Source organism: Astyanax mexicanus, chromosome 17 (assembly GCF_023375975.1).
Source record: "Astyanax mexicanus isolate ESR-SI-001 chromosome 17, AstMex3_surface, whole genome shotgun sequence".
NCBI lineage: Eukaryota > Metazoa > Chordata > Actinopteri > Characiformes > Acestrorhamphidae > Astyanax > Astyanax mexicanus.
The window spans coordinates 10,177,133-10,204,954 of NC_064424.1; the positions used below are offsets into that span (position 1 = coordinate 10,177,133).

The following is a 27,822-nucleotide window of genomic DNA, read 5'->3' on the forward strand; positions in this document are numbered from 1 at the left end:
CTGTTTGAATGATCTATAGATTAATAACTGAATAATAAGCCTCGTAAGTAACTAAATAGTAAGTGAGACATAGCATTACAAATAGTATTTTCCCAGCTAATAGAGAAAGTTATAGGAATGTTTAGCAACCTTTTGAAAATGTTCCAGGAAGGTTAGCCTATAACGTTATAGAAAGAATGCTCCAGAAATGTTCTAAAAACGTTGCATCACAACGTTCCCAGCTAGACACATATTAACATTATGGAAGTTAAAAGTAACATTACCAAAATTAAAACATTGACACAAGTGACGCTGCAGCGACGTTACCAGCATGTTTAAAAACGTTACTTAAAAATGCTCTAAGAACATCCAGAAAACAGATTCAAGAATTCTAAGAATTTTAACTGCAACATTTAGAAAATGTTCTAGTAACCAAAAATTGTTAGCTAGATTTGTGTATAAAGGCACATTACTGATTGTGTTGCGAAAGAATAATGATAAAAAAAAATAGCTATATAATATCAAATACACAAAAAACAATGAACGTCCTACAGTATTATAGTATATGTACATTAATCTACATCTACTCATCTAAAATTAGTTATCAAAAATGACTACTCCAACAATGTATTCCATGCATTTCATAATCCAGTTTTTCTGTTAGATTTTAACATGCTAGTAGTATTGTGGCCAAAAACTGTATTTACTGTATGTTTTGTACAATTGCTAACACAAAGAACTGCTATTCAAAACAAACCTTTAATTAAATTAATTAATTAAATCCAACAGTGTAGTAGATATAAATAGTTAAATAAAAAATAATCAAAGACCAGAGCAAGAGTGCAGGTATGGGAAGGTTTTAGAGATAAGAAAACACAAATGACTAATTATCAGGAAAGCATATCAATCATGTCTTTATTTATGGAATGACAACTAAATAGTACTGCTTAGATAATCAGTGAGGGAATTTGTGAGAAAAATAAATAAGTCACGGTCCAGGTAATGGCTGCAATTGGTGTTATAGTAAAAAAATACCAAATGTATTTTTATACTGACATTTATAACTGTCGCTGTCACAAATCAGCTTCACAGAAATCTGATAGCAGGACTTAGGATCAAATTAAACTTACAGTAAATACATTTTTGCTCATGGGTTCAATTAATTTTTTTTTCAGATACCTTTAGAAAACCCAGAATTTCAGACAGCAACAGGTTCTTTTTAAGATTATTAACTGAATAATGAACGCAGGGTGTCAGGGGGTTAATGTCTAACAGAGTTTTTAATGTTGTTAAAATCCGACTGCTTTAACTGTGGGCATCACCATCATACTGCAGCAAGACATTCTGCACGTGACCCTGGACTCTCTCTCTCTCTCTCTCTCTCTTTCTCTCTCTCTCTCTCTTTCTCTCTCTCTCTCTCTCTCTCTCTCTCTCTCTCTCTCTCTCTCTCTCTCTCTCTCTCTCCCCCTTTTAAGGTGCTTACAGGTGCACTTGTGTCCTGCATGGCTTTTTGGTTCTGAGGTTCAGCAGTCATGAGCTCCACTCTTCTCATTTCTTGCCTTCTCTTGGCTCCATATCTCTGCTCTGGTAAGACTTTTTACAGATTTTTAAAAAATGTTTTATCTTATTAAAATGTGCAGCAATGATAATGCTAAATTATAAAAGAATATTCAGTGTATTAGTTGCTTTATGGGTATTTTTTAAATCATGTACAGGTTGAGACTTTTGTGATTTGTTATAATAAAGCACGTTCTGTTTGAGTAGGATCATTATTGAAATTAATTATTGTTTTTTGGCCCCACAATGCCGATATTTAAATAAGATAGAGGACATAATTTGCTAGTGGTTTCGCGTTTAAAAGTACAAATTTGACCAAAAAAATTATTATTAAATGAATGCAGAATTTTATAATTTGATATAAAATTAATGCATTTAATTTTTTTTCAATTAACAAAATTTTGAATATAATTTGAATGTGATTCTGATGTAATGTGATTATTCTGAACATCATATTCATTCTGGTAGGTTTTGCCAGGATTTTTTTCTGGGTACAAAAGCTGTTGCTGGTTACCTGAGTAACCACAATGCTGCTAAACCTCTGCAAACATGGAGACATCAAAACTGCAAACTCAGTCTTTATCACCTCACTCATGCATTTTTAAATCAACCGCACCACAATGCACGTTTTAAAAGTACTGTTCTGCATGCTCTGTGCAAACGCACATTCTCACCAGTGAGGTCTTTAAAACCCCAAAACTTACGAGATGTCACTTTAATGGTAAATTGTTATCTCAGATAAAATATAAGAATGTTCAGTCTGTACACTAATGTATATTGTATATCCTTATGTAAATGCGGAAGTGTTGTATGGGTTAAATGTGATTGATCTCTGTGTGATTATCTCTATATATAATTTAGCATAGGCCAACCCCCTTCTCACCATTACAGTTCAGAGTAAAACAGCTGGTAACTCAGACTGTAATTTCTCTCAGAGAAGGAGGGAGATCTTAACAGAAATGGAATAAAAAGAGGAGCGCCTGTGAAATAGTGTTAACCCTGGACTCCATGTAAATTTAATCCTATCCCAACAGAACTATTCAAATAGAACTAATGTCTTATGAATGATTCCATTGTGGGACATAATGATCACTTAAGGATTGTTTTGAACTTGTTGAATAGTCTATTTACGTCACTTACGGCCAGATTTGGTTTACTTTTCAATAGATTCGAGCACAATGCAGTTTTAGCAGATCTTTTGTGTTGGGGAATGTTTTTTGAACTGTATGTGATGTACAATAAGTTCTCTAGTCTGTACTCTGCAGTCAGAGTATTGTATGGCTTAATCTTTCTGCCTAAATGAACAGAGATAAACCTGGAACTAACAGATCCCTGCAGAAACACCCAAAATAGACACATTAGAGGTTTAACTCCTTCAAGTTTCCGGGTTAATTATATCCTAAGGCGTATTATTTGCTAATAAGATGTAAAACAATGCAAACTGTCTAAATTAAAGGAGAGCTGTAGCAGTGATAGAAGGAAATCTGGAACCACCAGAAGCTCCTGGCCATTAAATATGTATTTTTTTATTGTTATTTAAAACTTTGCATTTGTTGCAACATTTTATTAATGATAATGCTATGGTTTAAAGCTTAACCATAAAGATTTCAGCCGTTGAAATGAAGTTTCAGGATTAAGAGAGACATAGCAAGCAATAGAGAGAAATAATTGAAATAAACAACACAAAATATTCTAGATTTTATATTTTATTTGCATTATTTAGCAAAATTTTCCAATAATCCAATCTAATGTAAAAAAATATATAAAATAAAAGAATGTGAGTCATTGCTTTTAATAAGTCAGTAAAATGTTTTAGATTCGTCACACTCTTTTTCCTTTTATGGCATTGTGTCTCTATGAAGCCAAAAATGTATTGTATGTATGTAATTATGTACCTTTATTTTGAGGAGAGCAGTATTAATTTAAATTAAATTAATTAAATAAAAAAATCCATGTGGTAAATAATCATAAAATATATAGGTGATGGCATCATCCAGTAACATTACTCAATGCAAGAGAAGCTTCTAGGTCCGTTTATGCAAACAAAAATAACAGTCGTGTTAAAGTTCTTCAGATTGTATATCATGTGCCTCACAGTGGGATTTGAGATGACTTGAAAATAGTCGTTTTTAACCTGATAGCCATTTATTTACTCTCCACACCAGATTTGGTTTCCTTTTACAATAGATTTGAACACAAAGGAGTTCAGGAGCACTTTTGTGTTTGGGAATGTTGTTTGAACTTTATGTGTTATGTAAGTTCTCTGTATTTTGTACTAAAAGGACTGTCTTACTTAATCTTTCTGCCTAAATGAACAACAATCAAACCAACGGATCCCTACAGAAACACCCCAAAATGTGTATTATTCACCAGCTAGATGTAAGAGTATATTGCGTAACAGTGGTGTTGAATTTCCTCCATTTATATAAAATCTGGCACACAGCGTTTACAGCTACAATTAAAATTATGCAATTGCATTGGCAAGATATACGAATTTTACATTTACAAATTGTCAATTTAAATAGCTTAACACAGCTAACATAACAAGTGATGTTAATCCATTAGTTGCACCAGGTTTGTTTCAGATAAACCACATCAAATATTAGGACTTATATGGGTTTATTGACTGTGACTTTTAATATGGCTCAAGGAGCGATTAAATAAAACTGTGATTTTTGAGCACATGTATTAACAGTATGGCTGGAGGACGAATAATGAATAATACACTAAAAAAGACTGAACACTGATCCCAAGCATACCTCAAATACAGCAAGACATCAGCAAGGTTTCAGAAGTGGTCCTGGAAGATTCTGAAGAGACTATTTACATTGTTCTTGTTTGTTGCAATAATTTAATATACACATATAATATACATATACTCTGTATTTAAAGTAAGAGTGAGCAAGTGTGTTTCCAGGGGTTGTCTATATCCTGGTCATCAGCTTGTTTTTGTGTTCCAGGTCAGTGGTGCTACGAGAGTCAGAACACATGTGATGATAAATGCAAAGGTAAGCTAAATCAGCCAACCCTCAATGTCCAACCATTAGTGATGTATTACAGCCGATCTTCTTCATGAAAGCAGCTGAAATGTGCCCGATCCTTACTGAAAACACCCTTTATTACTATGGCTTTATATCAGGTCCCAGGCAGTGGGTTTCAGATTTTCCAGCTTGTGGAGGACAGCGCCAGTCACCAATTAATATCATCACACGCAAGGTCCAGTACGACCCCAGCCTGACCCCTATCATGTTTGAGGGTTACACTGAAGTAATGAATATTACTGTGACAAATGTTGGATATGCTGGTGAGTCTATGGTTCATTTCATTAGATTTAATTTAATCTTAGATCATCCTTAAACTGCTTTTATTCAATTATTATACACTGCCTGGCAAAAAATCGCCACCAAAACAATTCTGCAGTGTCACATGATTTATTTCAATCCGTGTAAGGGTTGGCTCCAGGCAAGCTCCGCCTGCAGCCACCAGAGGGCAGCAGGGAGTGGCTGCCAGAGCCAATCAAGCACAACAGCCTACACCTAGCAGGAGGACTATTTAAGAGCACAGACAGCTCAGTTCTGGTTGCTGGATCTTTGTCTCCACATGAGCCAAACCATACAGGCTGAAAGACTAGAGGGCTGAGAGTTCCCACACTCCCCCTCACCTTACGAGTTTAAAATCTCCTCTGACTTTCAAGTCCCTTTCTTGTTTCAAAAAAAGAAGTGAAAAAAAACAAGCACAGTAATTAATTCCTTGTTTGGCTTTGTTTCTTTCAAGACAGAGTTTATTTGATTCAGGGAAGCCCTTTTGCATTTCTTATTTCTTAGTTTTCCCCTGCCATCTAGGGGTAGCCAGTCTTCCCCTGGCGTCCTATGTTTTGTCCCAACCTTGTAGAGCTTTACACTATTAAGTGTTTTTTGTTTGTTTTCTCTGGTTCTCAAGTTTACCTGTTCTGAGATCTAACTGCTCTGCCCTTGGGTTCAAATTACCACGGGTCTGTGGTAGCTCACTTAGTTGAGCGTGTTTAGTGACCCCATCTACCTGGGTTCAAACCACTCGCTGGGTGATACCTTACAGAAAGATCCAGCCAAACATGGACCCAGCAGAGCAGATGGACTTAGAACATGTAAAGGCTGCCCTAAGCAGCCAAGGGGCGACAATAGGCAGGCATGAGCAGGCCCTGCAGCAAATTCTCTCCCAGCTGCAAGGGATTACTGCGCTACTCGCCCAGGCCAACCCCACCACCCAAGAAGCCCCAGTGCTTCCCCAGGCAATAGCACAGGAAGTGGCAGATAACCCTGTTGTTCCTCCTGCCCCTCGTATGGAGCCACATCTACCTTCTCCTGAGCGCTATGCTGGAGAGCCGGGGGGGTGTAGGGGTTTCCTTCTCCAGTGCTCTCTGGCTTTTGAACAGCAACCATCACGGTTCCCCACAGAATGAGCCAAAGTAGCATACATTATCTCCCTCTTGACTGGGCGGGCCCTGGCTTGGGCCACTCCTATTTGGGAGCACCAACCAATGGTGTGTGCCTCTGCGGCCCAATTTGCAGCTTCACTGTCGCAGACTTTTGACCATCCTACAGGCGGTGGGGAGACAAGTTCTCATCTTCTTCACATGCGTCAGGGAAGGAAGTCTGTGGCAGATTATGTTATTGACTTCCGCACATTGGCGGCTGAGAGTGGGTGGAATGCAACAGCACTTATGGCCGCATTCCATCATGGTCTGAGCAAAGAGCTTAAAGATGAGCTGGCCCACCGAGACCCATCCACTTCCCTGGATGACCTTATTGACCTGACCTTACGACTGGATAATCGTATCAGAGAAAGGCGCAGGACTCGTGGGTCAGAGTTGGCTTTCAAAGTTACACACAGTCCAGGACCATTCCACTCATCTGAAAGCTCAACTGACTCAGGTGTGCAGCCAATGCAATTAGGCCACACACGCCTCTCGCGACAGGAGCGTGAGGTCCGAATACGTGAGGGGAGGTGTCTGTATTGTGGGCGTTCTGGCCACAATCGCCCAGATTGTCCTGAGCTCTCGGGAAACGAGCCTGTCCGTCAGGGCAGGGGAAACCCTTGACGGACACGCTTAGCCTTCCCCGAGCTCAGGGAGTCTTCCTCAGCACCACACTTCTGTGGGGAGCAGCTGAGGCACGCCTTCAGGCTTTTGTTGATTCAGGAGCAGCTGGCAATTTTATTGATGCTGGGTTGGCCAAAGAATTGAGCTTGCCCCTTGAAACTTTGGGGGAGCCCCTCCCAATCTCAGCCATTGATGGTCATGCCCTCGAGCCCGGGGTAGTTTCTTTTCGGACAAGTCCTATCACCTTACGGATTGGTCCACACACTGAACAGTTAAGTCTTTTTGTTATCAATGCTCCAGAGTTGCCCCTGGTCTTGGGGTTCCTTTGGCTTCAACGCCACAACCCTTATATTGACTGGTTAACCCAGTCGGTACGATCGTGGGGTCCTACTTGTCAGGCTTCCTGTTTACAAACTCCCAAGGGTTTTGTGAGTGGCAACAACCCCAGTCTAGAGGGTCTGGACTTATCTAGAGTTCCCAAGGAGTATTGGGACCTTGGTGATGTATTTAGTAAACAGAAAGCCCAGTTCTTACCTCCACATCGACCATTTGACATAGCCATTAACCTTCTTCCTGGCAGTAGCCCCCCCAGGGGCCGCCTGTTCTCCTTGTCGCAACCCGAACGCAGGGCCATGGAGGACTACATTCAAGAAGCTTTGGCACTGGGCTTTATCCGGCCATCCACCTCTCCAGCAGGTGCAGGCTTCTTTTTTGTTGGGAAAAAGGATGGGGGGCTTCGCCCCTGCATCGACTATCGAGGGCTGAACAAAATAACAGTAAAAGATCGCAACCCCTTGCCCCTCATGACCTCAGCATTTGAGGCACTGCAGCAGGCTTCGGTATTTACCAAGCTGGACCTGCGCAGCGCCTACAACCTCATTCGGGTGAGAGAGGGAGAGGAATGGAAGACAGCCTTCATCACTCCGTCAGGACATTATGAAAACTTGGTTATGCCTTTTGGTTTGATGAATGCCCCGGCTGTCTTCCAACGTTTTATAAATGAGGTCTTGAGGGAGGCCCTAGATAGGTATGTATTCGTCTACCTCGATGACATCCTGATTTACAGCAAGAGTGTAGACGAACACATAACCCATGTGCGGAGAGTTCTCCAGCTGCTCCTGGAGAACCACCTTTTCGTTAAGTTGGAGAAATCACTTTTCCATGTGCAGTCAATTTCCTTTTTGGGGTTTGTGGTCTCTCACAACCACCTGTGCATGGACCCATCAAAAATTCGGGCCGTGGAGGAATGGCCCCGGCCAACTTCAGTTCGTCTTGTCCAGCGCTTCCTGGGCTTCTCCAACTTCTTCCGCAGATTTGTTAAAAATTTCAGCACTGTAGCTGCCCCGTTAACTGCCTTGACACGGAAGACAGCAGGGAGATTTCATTGGTCCAGGGAGGCCCAGGAAGCTTTTAACAAAATCAAACAGCTTCTAACCACAGCTCCCATTCTCCAGCTGCCAAATGCTGAACTTTCGTTCGTGGTTGAGGTGGATGCATCTGAAATCGGCGTGGGTGCAGTCCTTTCCCAGCGTGCTGGGGTCTCCCAAAAACTGCATCCCTGTGCCTACTTTTCGCATCGCCTTACCCCGGCTGAAAGGAATTATGATGTGGGTGATCGGGAATTGTTGGCAGTGAAACTGGCACTTGAAGAATGGAGGCACTGGCTGGAGGGGGCAAAGCACCCATTCCTGGTCTGGACGGACCATAAAAATCTGTCCTACATACAGCAGGCTAAACGCCTGAACCCCCGCCAGGCCAGGTGGGCTCTTTTCTTTGCCCTGTTCGATTTTGTCCTGTCTTATCGACCAGGTTCTAAGAACATAAAACCTGATGCTCTCTCCCGCCTGTGGGAATTTCCATCTCTTATAGAACCACCCACAACAATAATTCCAAAGGCTCACATCATTGCTCCTATTCAATGGGGAATACAAAACATTGTGCAGCGAGCCACCCTGAAAGAACCGGACCCAGGTGGGGGTCCCCCAGGAAGGTTATATGTCCCAAAATCGGTTAGGAACCAGGTTTTACAATGGGGACATGCATCTTCATTCACAGCACATCCGGGAGTAACTCGAACATTGGAGTTCCTGCGACGACACTTTTGGTGGCCTCGCATGGAACCTGAAGTACGGGCCTATGTTGCTGCTTGCTCTGTTTGTGCCCAAAATAAGGACCCCAGAAGTAGACCTGCTGGTCTTCTACACCCACTGCCTATCCCGTCACGTCCCTGGTCACACTTATCCCTAGATTTCATAACGGGACTGCCTCCCTCCCGAGGCAATACTGTAATATTAGTGGTAGTCGACCGATTCTCAAAAGCCTGTTGTTTTATTGCACTACCAAAGTTACCATCCGCTAAGGAAACTGCAGAATTGATACTTACCCATGTAGTCTGTATTCATGGGTTACCAAAAGACATTGTTTCTGACCGCGGGCCCCAATTTACCAGTCGATTCTGGGGGGCCTTTTGCCAGTTACTGGGGTCGGGGGCCAGTCTGTCATCTGGCTTCCACCCCCAGTCCAATGGCCAGACAGAGAGGGTCAACCAGGACCTGGAACGCACCCTCCGCTGTCTGGCCTCTTCTAGTCCGTCCTCTTGGTCTGAGCACCTGATCTGGGCAGAATTTGCTCACAACACCTTGTGGCACTCCTCACTGGGTATGTCCCCATTTGAGTGCCAGTTTGGCTATGCTCCAACCATGTTCCCAGGTCAAGAGACGGACACTGGCATAAGATCAGCTGAACAAGTTGTTAGGCGTTGCCGTAGAGCGTGGCAGAGGGTGCGCACGGCCCTCCGGTCTGCCGTTTCTGCACAGAAAAGGAATGCAGACCGTAGGCGACGGCCAGCACCCTCCTACCGCCCTGGTCAGCGGGTTTGGGTTTCTGCCAAGGATCTTCCCTTACGAGGAAGTCCTCGCAAGTTGGCCCCCCGATACATTGGGCCATTCAAGATCCTTCGCAGGATCAACCCAGTGGCCTACTGCCTTGACCTGCCCCGCACGCTTCGTGTCAACATCACCTTTCATGTATCACGCCTGAAGCCCTTTCTATGTACTACTGGCACTCCCACCCCACCGGGGCCACGCATGATAGGAGGTGGCCCCGCCTACACTGTCAAGCGTCTGTTGTATGTCCGGCGTGTTCGGGGCGGGGTCCAGTACCTGGTCGAATGGGAGGGCTATGATCCAGAAGAGCGCTCGTGGGTCCCTGCCCGTTACATCTTGGACCCAGGGCTCATTCGTACATTCAGGCGTGATCAAGCCATGGGGTTGGGAACGTCAGGTGCTGTTCCTCGAGGGGGGGGTCCTGTAAGGGTTGGTTCCAGGCAAGCTCCGCCTGCAGCCACCAGAGGGCAGCAGGGAGTGGCTGCCAGAGCCAATCAAGCACAACAGCCTACACCTGGCAGGAGGACTATTTAAGAGCACAGACAGCTCAGTTCTGGTTGCTGGATCTTTGTCTCCACATGAGCCAAACCATACAGGCTAAAAGACTAGAGGGCTGAGAGTTCCCACACTCCCCCTCACCTTACGAGTTTAAAATCTCCTCTGACTTTCAAGTCCCTTTCTTGTTTCAAAAAAAGAAGTGAAAAAAAAAAACAAACAAAAAAAACAAGCACAGTAATTCATTCCTTGTTTGGCTTTGTTTCTTTCAAGACAGAGTTTATTTGATTCAGGGAAGCCCTTTTGCATTTCTTATTTCTTAGTTTTCCCCTGCCATCTAGGGGTAGCCAGTCTTCCCCTGGCGTCCTATGTTTTGTCCCAACCTTGTAGAGCTTTACACTAGGAAGTGTTTTTTGTTTGTTTTCTCTGGTTCTCGAGTTTACCTGTTCTGAGATCTAACTGCTCTGCCCTTGGGTTCAAATTACCACGGGTCTGTGGTAGCTCACTTAGTTGAGCGTGTTTAGTGACCCCATCTACCTGGGTTCAAACCACTCGCTGGGTGATACCTTACAATCCGGTGTTGCATTAATTTTTCACCAACATCTTGCAGCAGCATTGATGATGGTAGAGTCTGATGGCTGCACAAAATCTCCTCCAGCACATCCTAAAGATTCTCAATGAGGTTAAGGTCTGGACTCTGTGGTGAACTCTCTCAATCCATGTGTGAAAATGATGATCTCATGCTCCCTGAATCACTCTTTCACAATTCCAGTACCATGAATTCTGGCATTGTCATCTTGGAATATGGCTGTGTCATCAGAGAAGACAAAATCCATTGATGAAATAACCTGGTCTATATTCAGTATATTCAGGTAGTCAGCTGACCTCATTCTTTCAGCACATACTGTTGCTGAACCCAGACCTGCAGACCAACTGCAGCATCAACCCCAGATCATTTACTTACTTAAATCCAGGTGGTGACTTTCTTTTGGCCAGGTAGTGTACTTTTTTATTAGTAGCTGCAATACTATCAAAGTAAATTTAAATTGTGGGCCCATAAATCAGTTTTGCTGTTTGAAATCTGGTGTGTACATTAAACTAACATATTTATGGGTGATAAAATACATTGCATTATATTGTCAAGTGAATTGCAAGTAACTTTTTTTCTCTTTCTCAGCTGCCTTTTCTCTCCCTCCCTCTGTCCGGATCTCTGGCGGGGGGCTGCCCGGCAAATACAAGGCCCTTCAGTTTCACCTGCACTGGGGATCAGACTGTGGGCCAGGGTCAGAACACACTGTGGACGGAGAGCAATACCCCATGGAGGTAAGATTTAAAATAATTTATCTAGAGTGCTACACCATTAAAATATGTCAATTACTTATATATATATATATATATATATATATATATATATATATATATATATATATATATATATATATATATATAAACACTAGTTGAGCAAAAAAAACATAATTAAGTATATATCATATACTGGTAACACTTTATAATAATGGTACATAACATTACATTAGACATGTGAACAAATGAATGAATTATGTATTTATATCTATATAAATATATAAGTATGAATGAATGAATATGAGTGTAATAAAGGCTTTTAACACAATATGAATATACCAATAATTAATATTAAGTTTGTTTCTGCTTAATGCAACCTTGTCCATCCTTAATGAATGCCTTAATTAGTTTCATGTCATGTACCATTACTAAAAATGTTACTCATTTACTTATATGTGCTTTTTGCCTTCAGTTTTGTCTTCAATAAAAAAAAAGTAAAAAATTAAAATGTTTAATAGCTGTTCCTTTGGCAGCTCCAATGGCATGATGCATTTCTTTTTTCATACAAATATTCCAAATATTAAATTTTGCCTATCCTTTCTGCTATATTTTTTGTTTTGTTTTGTTTTTCAGCATCTTCCTGCCTTCCTTAACTTGCATTCTAATAGTTTCCATAAACAGCAACTCACTAAAAAATCAACACTTAGAATTAAATCAAAGGACAATATATGTCCATTGAGTTATAGAAATAACCAGACTATCAGTATTTCCAACATTCTTTATTTGAAGCATTCTTCATTGTTTGTTCTTTTGTCAAAGGTTCATATTGTTCATATAAAAGAGGAATACAGCACCCTGAAGGAAGCCATGAATGACTCAGTGGGAGTAGCAGCTCTTGGCTTCTTCTTCGAGGTAACATGTTTTGGATAACGTTGGCTTTTTACTCTTTGAGCATGTTTTTAAATGATGTATCAATACTCTCAGTATAGACATTATTAGAGTTTATGCTAATACACCCTACACTCTGCTCTCAGAAAATTAGTGCTGGATGTAAGGGGTACTCAAAGATGTACCTTACAGGTCCACTTTTAAAATTTCCACTGTGGATGGATAAATGCTTTGTTGAAATGTAACACAATAATATAAATACACTTAGAGATCGTGCACAAGAATAGATAGGTATACAACATACGTTTGATGACCAATATAATTCTCAATAAATCCAGAACTAAACTTAATGAGCATAAGTATTGGGAGATCTGTTTATTCATTGTTTTTCTGAAATCTAATTTTTTAAAAAGGGTTTATCATGCTGTTGATGCCTTTGATTCTTGGTCTGAAATACAATTTATATAGGTCCGGTTCCGAACCTGGACCGGAGTCTGCCTATTAAGTGCCCCTGCTGTATGTGATATACTGGCACAAACATATCTTAATTTTACTAAATTGTAAAACTTTGTTAATTAGACTAAATTTTAGTATGAGGTAGCTCCAGTGTGTACTATCATTTCAATATAAAAAAGAGGCGTACTTTATTTAAATATAAAATCATACTTCTCAAGTATAATCTTATTAATAACGTACAAGTACAGTACAAAAGAAACCTAGTGAAGTATTAATGAAATTAGTATTTTTTATTGTATATTATTTTTTTGTATTTTTTAGAGCAAATACATTCATATACAGCTGAACAATGACTGCATGCCAATCTCATTCTTTCCTTTAGGTGTCACCAAGAGAAAACAAACAGCTGAATAAAATTATTGATGCTTTAGGAAGAGTTCGCTACAATGGTGAGTTAATGTAAAAGAGATACTGTCACTGTATCTGAATTAAAATAGGCTTTTGAAAAAAACTAATACACTAGTTGTCTAATTATCTAGGCTGGGATAATGGGAATCAATTAAAAAAAAAATACTGTTTGTAAACCTCTCCTTTAAGACAGCCCAGTATAAGCTAATCATTAATTATTCCTTAAAATAGGTTAATTCACTATGTTAAATTCATAAATTGTGGTATGTAATTGACTTAATCAATGTATTAAGCATCAACAACCTGACCAAAAAAAAGGTCACACACTAATAGTTCATTGGTCCGTCTTTAGCTTTGATTGCGGCATGCATTCGCGGTGGCATTGTTTCTATAAGCTTCTGCAACGTCACAAGATTTATTTCAATCCAGTGTTGCTTGTTAATTTTTCACCAAGATCTTGCAGCAGCATTGATGATGGAAGAGTCTGACCACTGCACAAAGCAGCTCTTCTCCATCCAGCACATCCCAAAGATTCTCAATGAGGTTAAGATCTGTGGTGAACTCTCTCTCAATCCATGTGTGAAAATGATGATCTCATGCTCCCTGAATCACTCTTTCACAATTCCAGCACCATGAATCCTGGTATTGTTATCCTAAAATATACCCATGAAGAAAAAATCCATTGATGGAATAACCTGGTCTATATTCAGTATACTCAGGTAGAGTCAGCTGACCTCATTCTTTCAGCACATACTGTTGCTGAACCTAAACCTGCAGACCAACTGCAGCAAACCTAGATTATATGTTTGGTTAAATTCAGGTGGTGTCTTTTTTTTTGGTCAGGCAGTGTATAATAATACAGAAATGTGTCCTGTTTTAATGTCACTGTTTATTCTAATACATACCTGTCAAGTTTTAGATTTAAAAATAAGGGATATTTTCCTCTGTCCGCTTAAAGCCGTCCCACCAGCCCAACGAAGGTTCAGTATCCCTTACATTTTAAGACACGTTTACAAAAAATCTAAAATAACCACAAGTGAACCACTTACACACTACAATTAGATTATCAGAATCTGAAATGTTGTGGACATTCCTACATGTCATTCTTTTAATACAGCCAAATTAAAAATCCTTTTCTAGATATAAAAAAGTTAAGATTTCATGTCTTATTTGCCATAAATGCACTCTTTTATATTATATATTTTTTATTTATTTAATAGATTTAAAATTGAACAAAGGGTGCACAAATTCTGCAAAATGACTGTATGTGACCTAAAAATAGTATTATGAGCCTTTACTAAAAGGACATGGACCAGATATATTCCATCAGTAAAAATTAGTCCTAAGTGGCCTACACAATTAATAATTTTTAATTAATACTTCTTTCTTTTGATCACTCAACCCCTGATCAGTTCAGTTAATTTCGGTCCTCTCCACATTTCTAGTTAAACTGAGTCACAAGCTGTAATCTTTTTATTTTAAAAGGTTTAATCTGTGTGTTTTATTTCGGAGACGAGTATTTTTAAGCAGCTATCAGAAAAATTTCATCACAGTTTACATGATTAGCTTACCCTTACCTTTCTTTAAAAAAAATCGCTGAATATCCAGATATGTTTTAACATCAGCAGCTCCGACTAGCTGCCTGAACTCACAGCGACTAGGGGCTTCACCACACTGACTCTTTCCTTTGCAAGCTGATTGGCTGTTTCTCCTGAAAGGCGGGACTTTCTCCTTGAACCGGCTCCACGATTGGTTAAGAGACACAGCGCGGTCAGTGCCCTGTCTCCTCAATAATATATATATTTTAATCTTAATATAATACGGGAAATTTACGGGAAAATACTAATACGGGAGGATGGCGGGAAAGAGGAGTAAAATATGGTAGTTTCCCGGCCAAAACGGGAGACTTGACAGGTATGTTCTAATACTAAATAATACATTTACCTTTCTCTTTTATTAATATTAAACATATAAAATAATAATATTATCTTTTTGTGATCATCCCATCTACATAGGGAACAGCACTGATATCAGAGGGTTCCAGCTTGGTGACCTGTTGATCTCGTTGGAGAACTTTTCTGGTTATTACCGTTATGCTGGTTCACTGACCACACCAAGCTGTGACGAGGCCATCATCTGGACCCTCTTCAAACAGCCCATCCCTGTGAGCCAAGATCAGGTACACAGAAATGTCATCATTTAATCTGCTGAATTTACTAAATTTGTTTATATATCTTAATTAATCCCATTTTATTCACATCTTTTTGTTCCACAGCTGAACATAATAATCAGACAGATGCTTTTCTCAACGGGAAAGCCCATGATTGACATCTTCCGTCCAGTGCTGAATCTAAATGGCCGAACTGTGTACACATCTCATGCATGTCCCTGTGTGTTATTAAGTCTAATCACACTGTTATTATGCCTCATATTTGTATTTGAACTGATATAGTGATGCAATGAATATTTACATTGTAGGGATGCACCAAAGTTAAAATTTCCATCAAAAACAGAAACTGAACAAAGTTACCAATTGGCTGAAATAGCAAAAATAAAAATATAAAAAAACACAATTTTCATCACTGAATAACTAACTACCATAGTCTACATAGTCTGAGAAATAAACAAAACTAACACTTGATTTATTTGTATTCAACAATTTAACATCCCAGGCACACAAACGCATTAAATTTACCTCAGAAGTGCCCTTCTAATCATTAGCACTGCTGTCACACATTTAGCTTAGCTTGCAATTTTAGTCATAAATTTACCTCAGTAGTGCTACTCAAGTCACATGTGAGTAAAATTTACAAAGAAAGGCAGTTAGACATTCTGCAAACAAACAAATGCTAAGGCTAAGTTAGCTCACCTAACGTTACTATCTTTCAGCTGAAAAACAGCAAGTTTGTGAAGAGGTTGGAAACTCAGTAAACTCATAACAAGCATGTTAAGAGATACTGAACAATTTAGTTTTCATTACATTTAGTTAGTGTAAGTAGAGTGTAAAAATGAACATAAACCTGCACTTTGCTGGCTCTCCCTACCCACTCAGTTTACAGCAGTTGGGGGAGGAGTGGGGTGGAGTGTGGGCCTACTGTTAATGCATAAATATCTTAACATTTCAGAAAATTGCAATATGACATAAAATAAACAAATGAGTTTTCTTTTACAATATCTTCGGTTGGCAAATTTCAGTGCATCCCTATTAGATAGTGTATTAAGTTTACAAAATGTGTAGTCAGTTTTCAAACAAATAGCAATACATGTACATACCTGGGTAAAGAATAGCAAAAATGGGCCTTATTAAACAAAAAAAGAAAAAGTTTATTCTTTGCTGTCAATGTGTAGCCTAAGAGTAGGATTTTTTTTTGCTGTGGTTCACCACAGAAACACGTAAAAGCTGTGATATGTCCTAAAACTCGTAACAGCACCAGAGGATGTTTCTGCAAAAAAATATTGTACTTAAATATGACAGTGCTTTGATTTAGATTGATTTATCAGAGATTATTTTTTTTGTAATGTGTTATCAACAGGTAGCATAGGAGAATCTGCAAAAGTGCTCATATGATATTTTATGTTTACAATATCATCAATTATTACAAGAAATGAGAGAAATCAAATGGAAAAATAAAAAAAATATTTTGGTATATTTTGCATTTTCCTTTTCTTCCTACACAAAATAATCAAGGGATAGATAGTAAATTGCTCAGTGTTACCTAGAGCAAGATGGATGGGACTCTCTATTTCTGAAGTTTAATATTTCCTCGATCCAGTGTCTTGTGTTTACCAGGAATACATAATAGGAGGCATTCCCACCCACAGTGGACAGTGCAGTGGTACTTTGTTAATAATCTTGACCAGTGGCATCTGTCTTGTATTGTCAACACGAACAGACAAAAGCAACTCTAGCAGTAATCCCATCCACACTCAGTGTAGGAGGCCCAACACACACATTCCACAGGTCAGTGTAGGATTCTTCAGCTTCAATAGGACATGGGACATGATACTACAGTAGTTCCCATCCCATCACATGTGGCAGTGTTTATGATCAATACCAGTAATATTAATCATTTTGAACAGATCTTAGTCTAGAAACCCAATTTGTGTGGGAGCCTAATTCATACAGACATAAACAGAGTGTTCAATATTTAAATTTGTGAATTTATTTAAGAGCAATACCTTTTTTAGAGTTTACAGTTTTAAGAATAGCAAAGGATGTGTTGAAAAAATGAACACAACTGCACAAACATTGACCCATCACTTTATCAATCACATACAGCTCTGGAAAAAAATAAGAGGCCACCTAAACATGATGAGTTTCTTTGATTTTACCAAATTGAAAACCTCTGGACTATAATCAAGAGGAAGATGGATGATCACAAGCCACCAAACCAAGCTGAACTGCTTTTGCACCAGGAGTGAAATAAAGTTATCAAAAACAGTGTGTAAGACTGGTGGAGGGGAACATGCAAAATGCATGAAACTGTGATTAAAAACCAGGGTTATTCCAGCAAATATTGATTTCTGAACTCTTAAAACTTTATGAATATGAACTTGTTTTCTTTGCATTATTTGCAAAGAAGGTCTGAAAGCTTTGCATCTTTTTTGTTTGTAGTTTATAGAATAAAACAACAATGTTCATTTTACTCAAACATATACCAATAAATAGCAAAATCAGAGAAACTGATTCAGAAACTGAAGTGGTCTCTTAAGTTTTTCCAGAGCTGTATATAAAAATTGGACCTTTTTTGTTTATTTTAAGCACTTAGTACAGGTTATTCTTTATGTCTCTTCAGCCAGGTTCTCATGTGTTCTATCTGTGCTGTGACACTACTCTTCGCTGTTCCGCCGGGGGCGCTGTACTGCTCCACACTACTGGTGTAGTCCCACACTGAGGACACATCACTGTCAAACAGAGGACTGGAGACAGAGAGAGAGAGTTTTTATTATTAAAATGATATACTTGTGTAGAATCAGCTGCATTTTATTATATCAGCGAAGAAACAATCTCTTTATTTGTGTGAGAACTGACCTTGCAGTATGGAGATCTTCCACAGTGAGCTGATTTAATGGGACGTTTTTCGATTCAGCTTGATACACAGCTTTTCCTGAGCAGCTATGAGCTTCCCTGAATGGTACCTACAGGAGACCAGAGACCAGACAGGTCCAGATTATTTAATGCATCAGTATTAATAGCCTCACAATAGCATAACTGGGAAAAACATAGCCTACTTACTCCTTTTCTGACCAGGTAGTAGGCCAGATCAGTGGCCAGCATATCTGGGCTTAGAGCTGCCTCCATTGATTTCGGATTTACCTGCATTAAATTGCAAAGAGGACCTTTAGATTTAGTGCATAATAGTTGTATTAATGTTTATTATAATACTACAAACTAATTTCATGTTTAAACAACTATGTTTAAAACATGCATTATACAAAAATATATATAAAAAAAATTATTACATTTACTTGCAGAAAATGAAAATTGTCTGAAATTACCAAAAAAAGTTGCAGAGCTTTCAGACCTCAAATAACGCAAAGAAAACAAGTTCATATTCATAAAGTTTTAAGAGTTCAAAAATCAATATTTGGTGGAATAACCCTAGTTTTTAACCCACAGTTTTCATGCATTTTAGCATGTTCTCCTCCACCATTCTTGCACACTGCTTTATGCCTTTATGCCTTTACTCCTGCTGCAAAATTCAAGCAGTTCTGTTTGGTTTGATGGCTTGTGATCATCCATCTTCCTCTTGATTATATTCCAGAGGTTTTTAGTTTGGTAAAATCAAAGAAAACCATTATTTTTAAGTGGTCTCTTATTTTTTCCAGGTCTTTTAATTTTTAGCTACTAATAACTGTCAGCATGTAGAAAATGATAATAATGGTCAAAGCTAGTATACTCTACACATCTATAGTGAATCATTAGTCAATTATTTCATTAAAAAAATCAATTAAAACCATATAATTGTATATACTATAAAAATAAAGTTTTATTTTCTTCGTTTAGGTACAATTCTATATCTAAAGGCCTGGTCTAGATTGATTTACCAACATGACAGATACAGTATATATATCAACAATACAGATTTAGTTTTAAGTCTATAATATGTTCTGCATTTGTACTGCATTAGTGTCTTACCTTAAGTGTAGAGATAACACCTGTAGCCACCTGCAGTACAGCATGTGCTGTATCATAGGTGTCAAACATGGCCTCTTTATCTTCCTACAAACACACACACACATAAAGACTGTTACAGTGTGTCTTACACTCCCTCAGACAGGATCAGGTTGTTCTCTCACTGCAGATGACGGTGTACCTGTAGGTCTTTGTTGTACGTGCTGGGGAGGCCCTTCAGCGTCATCAGAAACCCTGCACACTAAACCAAGAGTTACGTGGTCACTGTGGGAAATTTCATCACCAGGCGTATTTTTATACTATAACATTAAAAGCAGATATACAGCTCTGGAAAAAAATAAGAGACAACTTAAAAATTATGAGTCTTTATGAGTCTATGAGATTTTACCAAATTGAATATAATTAATATAGTAATAATTGAATATAGTTTAGAGGAAGATGAATGATCACAACTGTCAAACCAAGTTGAACTGCTTACATTTTTGCACCCGGAGTGGCATAAAGTTATCCAAAAGCAGTGTGTAAGCCTGGTGGAGGAGAACATGCCAAGATGCATGAAAACTGTGATTAAAAACCAGGGTTATTCCACCAAATTTTGATTTCTGAACTCCTAAAATTGTATGAATATAAACTTTTTAAACGTTTTCTTTGCATTATTTGAGATCTGAAAGATTACTAATTTTCTGCAAATTAATTCTCTAAATGACAATATTTTTATTTGGAATTTGGGAGAAATGTTGTCTGTAATTTATAGAATAAAACAACAATGTTCATTTTACTCAAACATATACCTATAAATAGCAACATCAGAAAAACTGATTCAGAAACTAAAGTGGTCTACTATTTTTTTCCAGAGCTGTAAATGCCAGATAAACAGCCATATTTAAATCATCACTTAGTTATTTTTAATTGTTTAAAACATGTTTAACACAGGGGTTCTTTACAATTTCTTTTTATTAAGCTGTGCCATGTCTTACTCTGCCAAACACTCGTCCTGCTTTGCTGCGGATGAGCTCCAGGCTATCAGCATTTTTCTTCTGTGGCATCAGGCTGCTCCCCGTGCTGTTCACACCAAACACACAAGCAGAGTTCTAACTAGCACAGTGCTCTACAAAGACTAGTGCCGACACACAAAGCAGAGAAAAGCAAACCCACATGTTAGTAGTGGAGCAGACAGAAGAATGCAAACTACGCTGGTAACTGCAATCAGGTGGTTTAACATGTGCACAGACTTGAACTTCATAAAATGTCTTTAAAATATGCAAACCAAAGCAATTACCATAATAATGAATTACCGCTATTACACACGGGCCTGTCACAATAACTACTTTTGTTTGGACTATACAGCTCTGAAAAAAAATAAATAAATAAGAGACCACTTAAAAATGATGAGTTTCTTTAATTTTACCAAATAGAAAATAATTAAGAGGACAATGGATGATCACAAGCCATCAAACCAAGCTGAACTGCTTGAAATTTTGCACCATGAGTGGCATAAAGTTATCCAAAAGCAGTGTGTAAGACTGGTGGAGGAGAACATGCCAAGATGCATGAAAACTGTGATTAAAAACCAGGGTTATTCCACCAAATATTGATTTCTGAACTCTTAAAACTTTATAAATATGAATTTGTTTTATTTGCATTACTTGAGGTCTGAAGCTCTGCATCTTTTTCTGCAAATAAATGCTCTAAATAACACTATTTTTATTTGGAATTTGGGAGAAATGTTGTCCGTAGTTTATTGAATAAAACAACAATCTTTATTTTACTCAAACATAAACCTATACATAGCAAAATTAGAGAAACTGATTCAGAAACTGAAGTGGTCCCTTAATTTTTTCCTGAGCTGTACATACTGTATTGTCCCAGAAACAATTGCAATAAATGACTCTTTTGCACCACTTACATAATTATAACATATACCATAATACCATAATAATGCAATTACACCCTCTTAAAGCAAAAACTTTTAATTATTAAAAAAACACCAGATGTTTACAACACTGATGACCCACTAACACTGCTGCTAATTAGCATACAGCTGGGCTTAATGTCTAAAAAAGCAACCCTACATAAAAGCCCCACAATGTTGACTTTGTTTTTGGGCGCTCTCCAGTAGTTTCTAAGTGGAACTGGAGGTATTTGTTACATCAGACTAACAAAGGAGGGGGACTGAACATGGGGTCACTCCTATTCATGTGTTTGCTTTTTTTCCCAAAGTGGTAGCTGGTCAGTTTTGTGCTGATACAAACACAACAAACCTCTCTTATGTTTATCATATTGCCTTGCTTTCAAAAACACTTTGAAATATGAAAATCATGATACAGGGCTTACAAATGTATTGCAATACACAGCACAACTGTAAGCTATATGCTATGGTTTTTAACAAAATCTTGCTTAAGGAGAAAATGATGTTGTATTATAAAAACACCCCATCATATGAATAAATCTGAACATAGAATCTACATGTTTTTTTTATGCAGTCAGAAGAGTGGGATCTGAAGAGAGTGTAAAGCAACACAAAACAAAATTGAATAGTGTCTGCCACCAGACTTTACATGTTATTAATGAATTCATTATTAATACTGTGTTTTTGAGAAACAATACAATATTGCAAAACATAATATTGCAATACTTTGTTACACACTTCATTTAAAGATTAGTTGCTCCCAGAAGGAAGTGTCAGATTGCAATGCGATTTGGAAGAAAGGTAAAGGTTACCAAAAAAACAATTAATTATTACAATTTTAAACTGATCTTAGACTGCAATAAACCATCCAAAGATTGAATATTCCTGCAGGTTTTAGGGGTTGTAGGAGTGGAGTGTTGATAGCTTGTTCAAAAGCATCTCAAACATTTAATTTGTTCATTTAATTAAAACATTTAATTAAGAATATGTCTAGCGATGCAAGCTCTTAAGCAGTATGTGGATGAGCATTATCCTGATGGAAAAGTGTACTAGAGTGTATGTTTCTAAAAAGGTAGGTCCACTGGTTGAAGGACCTTATTAATGTAACTTGGGAAGACAATGGCTGCAATGCCTGCAATTAAGACCAATGGTGATCTGGCAACTTCACACACCGATTCGCTGGTCCACTCCACCAAGACAAAAAAGCAAGACTCCTTACTAAAGATGACCCCATTGCTTCTCTGCTTTTGTATCCATTGCACTATTATAACAGGACTATGCTCGTGCACACACACACATTACTGCCATCTCAAGAACAATTGCCCTAAAGACACAAATGCCATGATCAGGAACATTGCCACATTATCCTTATCTAAAATGTGTGGGATGCAATTTAATGTGCAATAACCACTTTATCTCAACCCCAAAGGATGATGATAAGTGTACATATCAATATTTGTGGACACTCCTATTAAAGACAGCACTAATCTCTACTTAATCTAAAGACAGTATTTTGTCTTGGCATGAAAGGATCACATAACTTTTTCCTAACAAGCTGTTTTTTACCTGTATGCATCAGACAGAGAGATAAAGGAGAACTCTTTTGTGCTGTACAGGATCAGGTCCTCTGCCATCTTACTGAGGTGCGTCAGACACATCGATCCCCAGAACAGAAATTCAGCTGCAACCAACAAATAAACACACACACACAAACACACACAGATGAAATCTCAATACTTGTCAAAAATTGCGATGATATTTTTTAAATTAACAACACTGACATACCAACAAAATCTCTCTGTCCAGTGGCATCCATACTGTTGATACTGATGTCATCAAAATTGAGTTCTGCAGAGAAATTGTAATGATTGAAAAAAGGACATGCCTACAATGTTTCCTTTTGCAGTTCATAATATATAAACCACTTAAAAAAGGAACATTAATTAATACACTAACCTTTTCTGAGAAGCTCTCTGTCAATGTTAAATGGGTTTCCAGCAATGGCTCCACTGTAAAAAACAACAAAAAGCTGTAAATGCTATTAATTCCACTGAACAAAATCAGCTATATATCTGCACAATCAGATCTAGTGGAGACCTTCCTAAAGGCAGAACATTGACACGCCTCCTGATTTCCTCCACCTGCTCCACGTCTCTGCTCAGAGCCACAGCATGACTGAAACCAAGAACAACAGTATAAAACACTATATGAACTACAGTTAAATAAAATAAAATTAAATGTTGTATCAGCTTTAATTAATTATTCTTTATGTGAATGCATACCTGAGGATCCAGTGGCTCCATCTGATTGGCTGAGCTCTCTGCATGTGAGTATATCCAGGAAACAGGATGTCAATCTCACTGAGGGGAAGAGAGAGGGGCATAATGTAAAATGATGGCACTGTTACTGTGGCATTGGACTATAATACTGGAAGAAGTGTAGTATATGCAAATAATTAATCTAACCAATCACGTCTGCATCTAGTGCTGGGCAATATGGAAAAATTATATATATATAAATATTAAAAGACATATTCACAATACAAATATGTATCATGATATATGTGGTCATAGTCAAAATGCAACAGGAGTGACAGATACCTATAAAGTACAATTCAAATACCCATACTGATTACTGTGATTTTTTGTATTCAGAATAAACTTTAATTCCTCCAAACAAAGTGGAATAATTATTAATCTCTTTGTATTTAAATGCACAGTTGGGTCAGTGTTCTTTAAGCATTAATGATATACTCAATATGCTTAAAAAAATATATTGTAGTTACGATAAGTAAATGGATCACTATAAAATAAAATATCATCATACTGCCCAACACTTAATGCATCCTTATTTCTTGTATGCAATGCAATATATTTGTAACACACAATCTGCTTGGTCTTACACAGCTGCTCTTTCCACCATAGTATTTATAAGTTCTATGGCATTTCCTTTCAGTGTGGCAATAGCATCCCGTAACCACAGCCTCATGTCTGTGACCACCTGTTCCAACAAACATAAATGAATAAGTAAATAACATAATATAACATAACACTCATCATATTGCAGATATATTTAACCAGTCTGGGCCCTGGGCAAAATGAGACTTACCTGATCATTCCTGCTTCTGCCTGTGTGAAGCTTTCCTGCAGCCTCTCCAATCAGCTCCTGGCAAAAGGGATGGAGTGCTAACTTTAAATTGCTTTTCTGTCATAAAACCTGCTATACATGATGACACAAGTCAACTACTGTGACCTGCACTTCTATTGGTTTTAACTAGGGCTGCAACAATTAGCTGATATATAATTGATAATGATTAATTTGACAAATTTCAGCGTCAACTAATATTAACAATTTAATTTTTTTTCATGTCTTGGCATTTAAAGGGCACATTTAAATGCCATATTCAGCTATTTCTTTCATTTTTAAATATTAAAAAGGCTAAGAACATATTAAAATGTATGTCATTTAGCTGAAGCTCTTATCCAGAGTGACTGACAAGGATATTTCTATAACACAGGTGGGTCAATGTAGTGTTAGGAGTCTGAACCAAGGACTCTTATTGGAGTAGCACAGCCTAGTCACCCAGACCAGGAACTGAACCAAGGACTCTTATTGGAGTAGCACAGCCTAGTCACCCAGACCAGGAACTGAACCGTAGTCTCTCACATGGTGTGGTAACCCACTGGCAAGGGGTGGTGTTATCCACTGCACCATACCAACCACACGAGCAGGAGCTGAGCCCAAGAAAGGCAAAGATGGAGGGCATGGCACACATAATCACTGACCAATCGAATAAACAAAATAAATTATTAACAGATTAATCAATCAATATAATCATTTATAGTTGCAGCCCTAATGTTAACAGAAAGGTGCATTACATTTCTGCTTCCCCTACTACCACTTTTTCACCCACACAAAACCACACATTACACTAAATACAGACTTCCTTATAATAACACCAAGCTTCCTTGTGTGACATTCCTGGTAACTATGGTTTGATTCAGAGATCTAAGTAGTGATGTGTTCAAAGACAATGAAACAGGCCTCACCTTCAGTCTGCGCTCATTGGCTGTGTGAATATCTTCATCACCAGGCTTGATCTGGAATTCACCATTGGACCACTCACCAAAAACCTGATTTTATGCAACAGAAACAGATTAACGCATTTCTGAACTTCCTGCACAACAAGATCCAACTATGCAACACAATGCCCGTCTTACGAAACCATAACCTTAACTAGGAAGTTTCAAATAATATGGATTTTATTAGTCAGCATCACAACACAACAGCAGTTCAACAATACAGTTTGCTGAAACAGAGTCGCATATTTTTCAATAGGCACTTGCCAACAGCATCGTCACATGATTCAGTGTCCACTATTGTTGTGTTTATATGAAAGTACAGCTGTGGACTGGGCCAAGGCACACTATTGTCTGGGAAACATTAAAGGGGAACTCCACCAACATTTCAAAATAGTTTTATATGTACAATACTGAGACGTAAGCAGCCACACATAGTGATTTGATTGGAATATGTCATTTAAATGGAAGTTTCATGCCATTAAATGCTTAAACTCTGAAAATTATTACATGAAACAGAGATATGTGAGATATGGTTTTGGCCTAAAACACATTGTTGAAAATTCTCCAACTGAAATGAATGGGCCAAAAATTAGATAAAAGTACTTTGGGTGCAATTTTTTTTTTTTTTTAATACATAGCATTTTTTAACATTAAGTCATATTGTGCTTTGTTGGCATGTCTGTTGGGATTCCGTATTCAGCCTTCAAACATTGTTCAGTTTTGGTTTGGGACAGCTTATTCTGTAAATCCCTAAACACTACATATAAAGTATAACTGAGAAGTGAAAAATGGACTATGGCACAGCTAGGACACAAGTTAACATCTAGTTAAAGAACACAAAGCTTTACAGCACATGAAATGCACATGAACTGGCTCTTGTTCTCTTTTTCTATCCGTTTTTCTCACTTCACCCTTACACCCTATGCTACCTGATAGCAAAAATATGTTAAATTAACGTTTAATTCCCATCTTTAATGCACTGAAACAACACTGATTTGATTTGACATCAATGAAAATTTTGGTTGTATTCTATTCAGATACATTACCAGTCAAAAGTAAATAACGGTTGTTTAAAGGTTGTTTGTTTTTTCATCATCAACCTTAAAAGATGTGCATCCAAATCAATGAAGGTTTATCCAGTGTATTATTATTACTATTGTTGTTATTATTATTATTATTATTATTATTATTATTCATAGTACCAGGTACAACATGAAAAATTGTATTACTTTGCTTTTATTATTTTTAATTTGATTATTATTAATATTTACATAAAAATAATAACACAAATATAATACACATTTTAAAAGTGTTATTTAATTATTTAAAATAGGTGTCTATGAATGTAAGTCCACTATATTTTACATTATGTGTAAATAATATTACAGGTGTAATAATAATAAAAATAATAATAGTTATTATTATTATTATTATTATTTATTGTATTCTTTGTTACTAGTTTGTATTGTGTTCATGCAGTGTAAAACATTTAATTATTACTATTTGAGGGGAACACCTTTCAACTACAAGCATAGTGTAGAGAAGTCACAACCTTTTAAAGCTATTTCACACTAACTAATGCCTATTGTTCTGTGTTAAATAAAGGTTGTTTATAGGTTGTTTTTCCATCATCAACCTTAAAAGATGTGATGCACCCTAAAGAAAAGTTTTATCCTCGTGTTGGATCACAGTCACAGAGACTTGAGCTTGAAGTTTACAGGTATCTAACCTTGTCAAGGCCTGAAAGAATCTGCTGCAATTCCTCCGGAGTGACCAGTCCAGCTTTCTGCAGAGCTTTCACATAAGCTTTACTCCCCCGAATGTCTGCATCCCACATGCGCTGATCGTAAGCGATGGACGCGTTGAATTTCTCCATTATTGGATCAGTGTTTCCAACGAACCTGCCGCCCCACAGCTTGTTTCCCTGCTCGGCAGGAACACATGACAGTTAGCTAGGAGGACTTACATTAAATTTAGGTTAGCTTTAAGCTAGCTTGTGGCTAACAGCTGCCTAAATATATCAAGATAAGTAAACAGATCAGCTCTGAAAAACAGAGATAAGTATTGTAATTCAGATTATAAGAGCTCTTACCTCTGATCCTGCCATGCTCCCTCCTCTCCAGTCCAGCTATCTCCTCTCTCTCTCTCTCTGTAGGAGCTACTGAGAGCTAGGTTAGTAAACTTGGCTAGACTGCTGCTGCTGTGTTTTGGCTGCCTATAAAGAAAAGCCTCATGAACTCAGTTAGCTATTGTGTTTACCTGGAACGTGTTCTGTGGTTTGGACACGCAGCAGGTGCTCTGCCCAAAGGAAGGCAAATAATCAGATTAATTAACAGTTACAGGATCATTAACGTGGAAATGCAGGTTCACAAACCAGTGTCAGTCAGTTGATGCAACAGCTGCCACAGCCTGCTGGTTTACAAATATCCAACATATCCCTCCCCTAAAAAACACTTCTCCCCATAATATATCCCTCCTCCTCTCAAACACACTCCTCCCCTCACAAACACTCCACCCCATATTATATCCCTCCTCCTCTCAAACACACTCCCATCTCTGACACTTGGAAAAAATTAAGTCATGATTATGAGATAGATAGAGTCTAAGGGGAATTATCTTTATAATTATGACTTACCATACCTACTGCA

At 38.1% G+C, this 27,822-nt stretch overlaps 3 protein-coding genes across 3 annotated transcripts in view; 1 reads left to right on the top strand and 2 right to left on the bottom strand.

Annotated features, from left to right (window-relative positions):
- The first annotated feature begins 1,458 nt into the window (after positions 1 to 1,458).
- On the top strand, positions 1,459 to 16,657 carry ca4c (carbonic anhydrase IV c). Its single transcript, XM_022676077.2, has 8 exons — positions 1,459 to 1,566; positions 4,497 to 4,544; positions 4,676 to 4,840; positions 11,171 to 11,316; positions 12,115 to 12,207; positions 13,022 to 13,088; positions 15,063 to 15,226; positions 15,323 to 16,657. The coding sequence occupies exons 1-8, from the start codon at positions 1,512 to 1,514 to the stop codon at positions 15,497 to 15,499; spliced, it is 915 nt and encodes a 304-aa protein (XP_022531798.2). The 5' UTR covers positions 1,459 to 1,511; the 3' UTR covers positions 15,500 to 16,657.
- A 530-nt stretch (positions 16,658 to 17,187) lies between these two features.
- Positions 17,188 to 27,616, bottom strand: asl (argininosuccinate lyase). Its single transcript, XM_022676076.2, has 16 exons — positions 27,267 to 27,616; positions 26,904 to 27,098; positions 25,142 to 25,225; positions 24,201 to 24,257; positions 23,995 to 24,092; positions 23,375 to 23,452; positions 23,190 to 23,267; positions 23,049 to 23,101; positions 22,878 to 22,940; positions 22,659 to 22,773; positions 20,161 to 20,245; positions 19,365 to 19,424; positions 19,187 to 19,270; positions 18,284 to 18,364; positions 18,080 to 18,186; positions 17,188 to 17,967 (listed from the first exon to the last, which is right to left on the bottom strand). Exons 1-16 carry the CDS (start codon positions 27,279 to 27,281, stop codon positions 17,823 to 17,825), a joined length of 1,398 nt encoding a protein of 465 aa, XP_022531797.2. The 5' UTR covers positions 27,282 to 27,616; the 3' UTR covers positions 17,188 to 17,822.
- st6gal1 (ST6 beta-galactosamide alpha-2,6-sialyltranferase 1) overlaps positions 17,188 to 27,822 on the bottom strand; it is a 77,433-nt gene continuing 66,798 nt past the window's right edge. Inside the window, exon 9 of the transcript XR_007424981.1 lies at positions 17,188 to 17,391. The gene's annotated coding sequence lies outside the window, so the exon portion shown is untranslated. The remainder of the gene's footprint in view (positions 17,392 to 27,822) is intronic.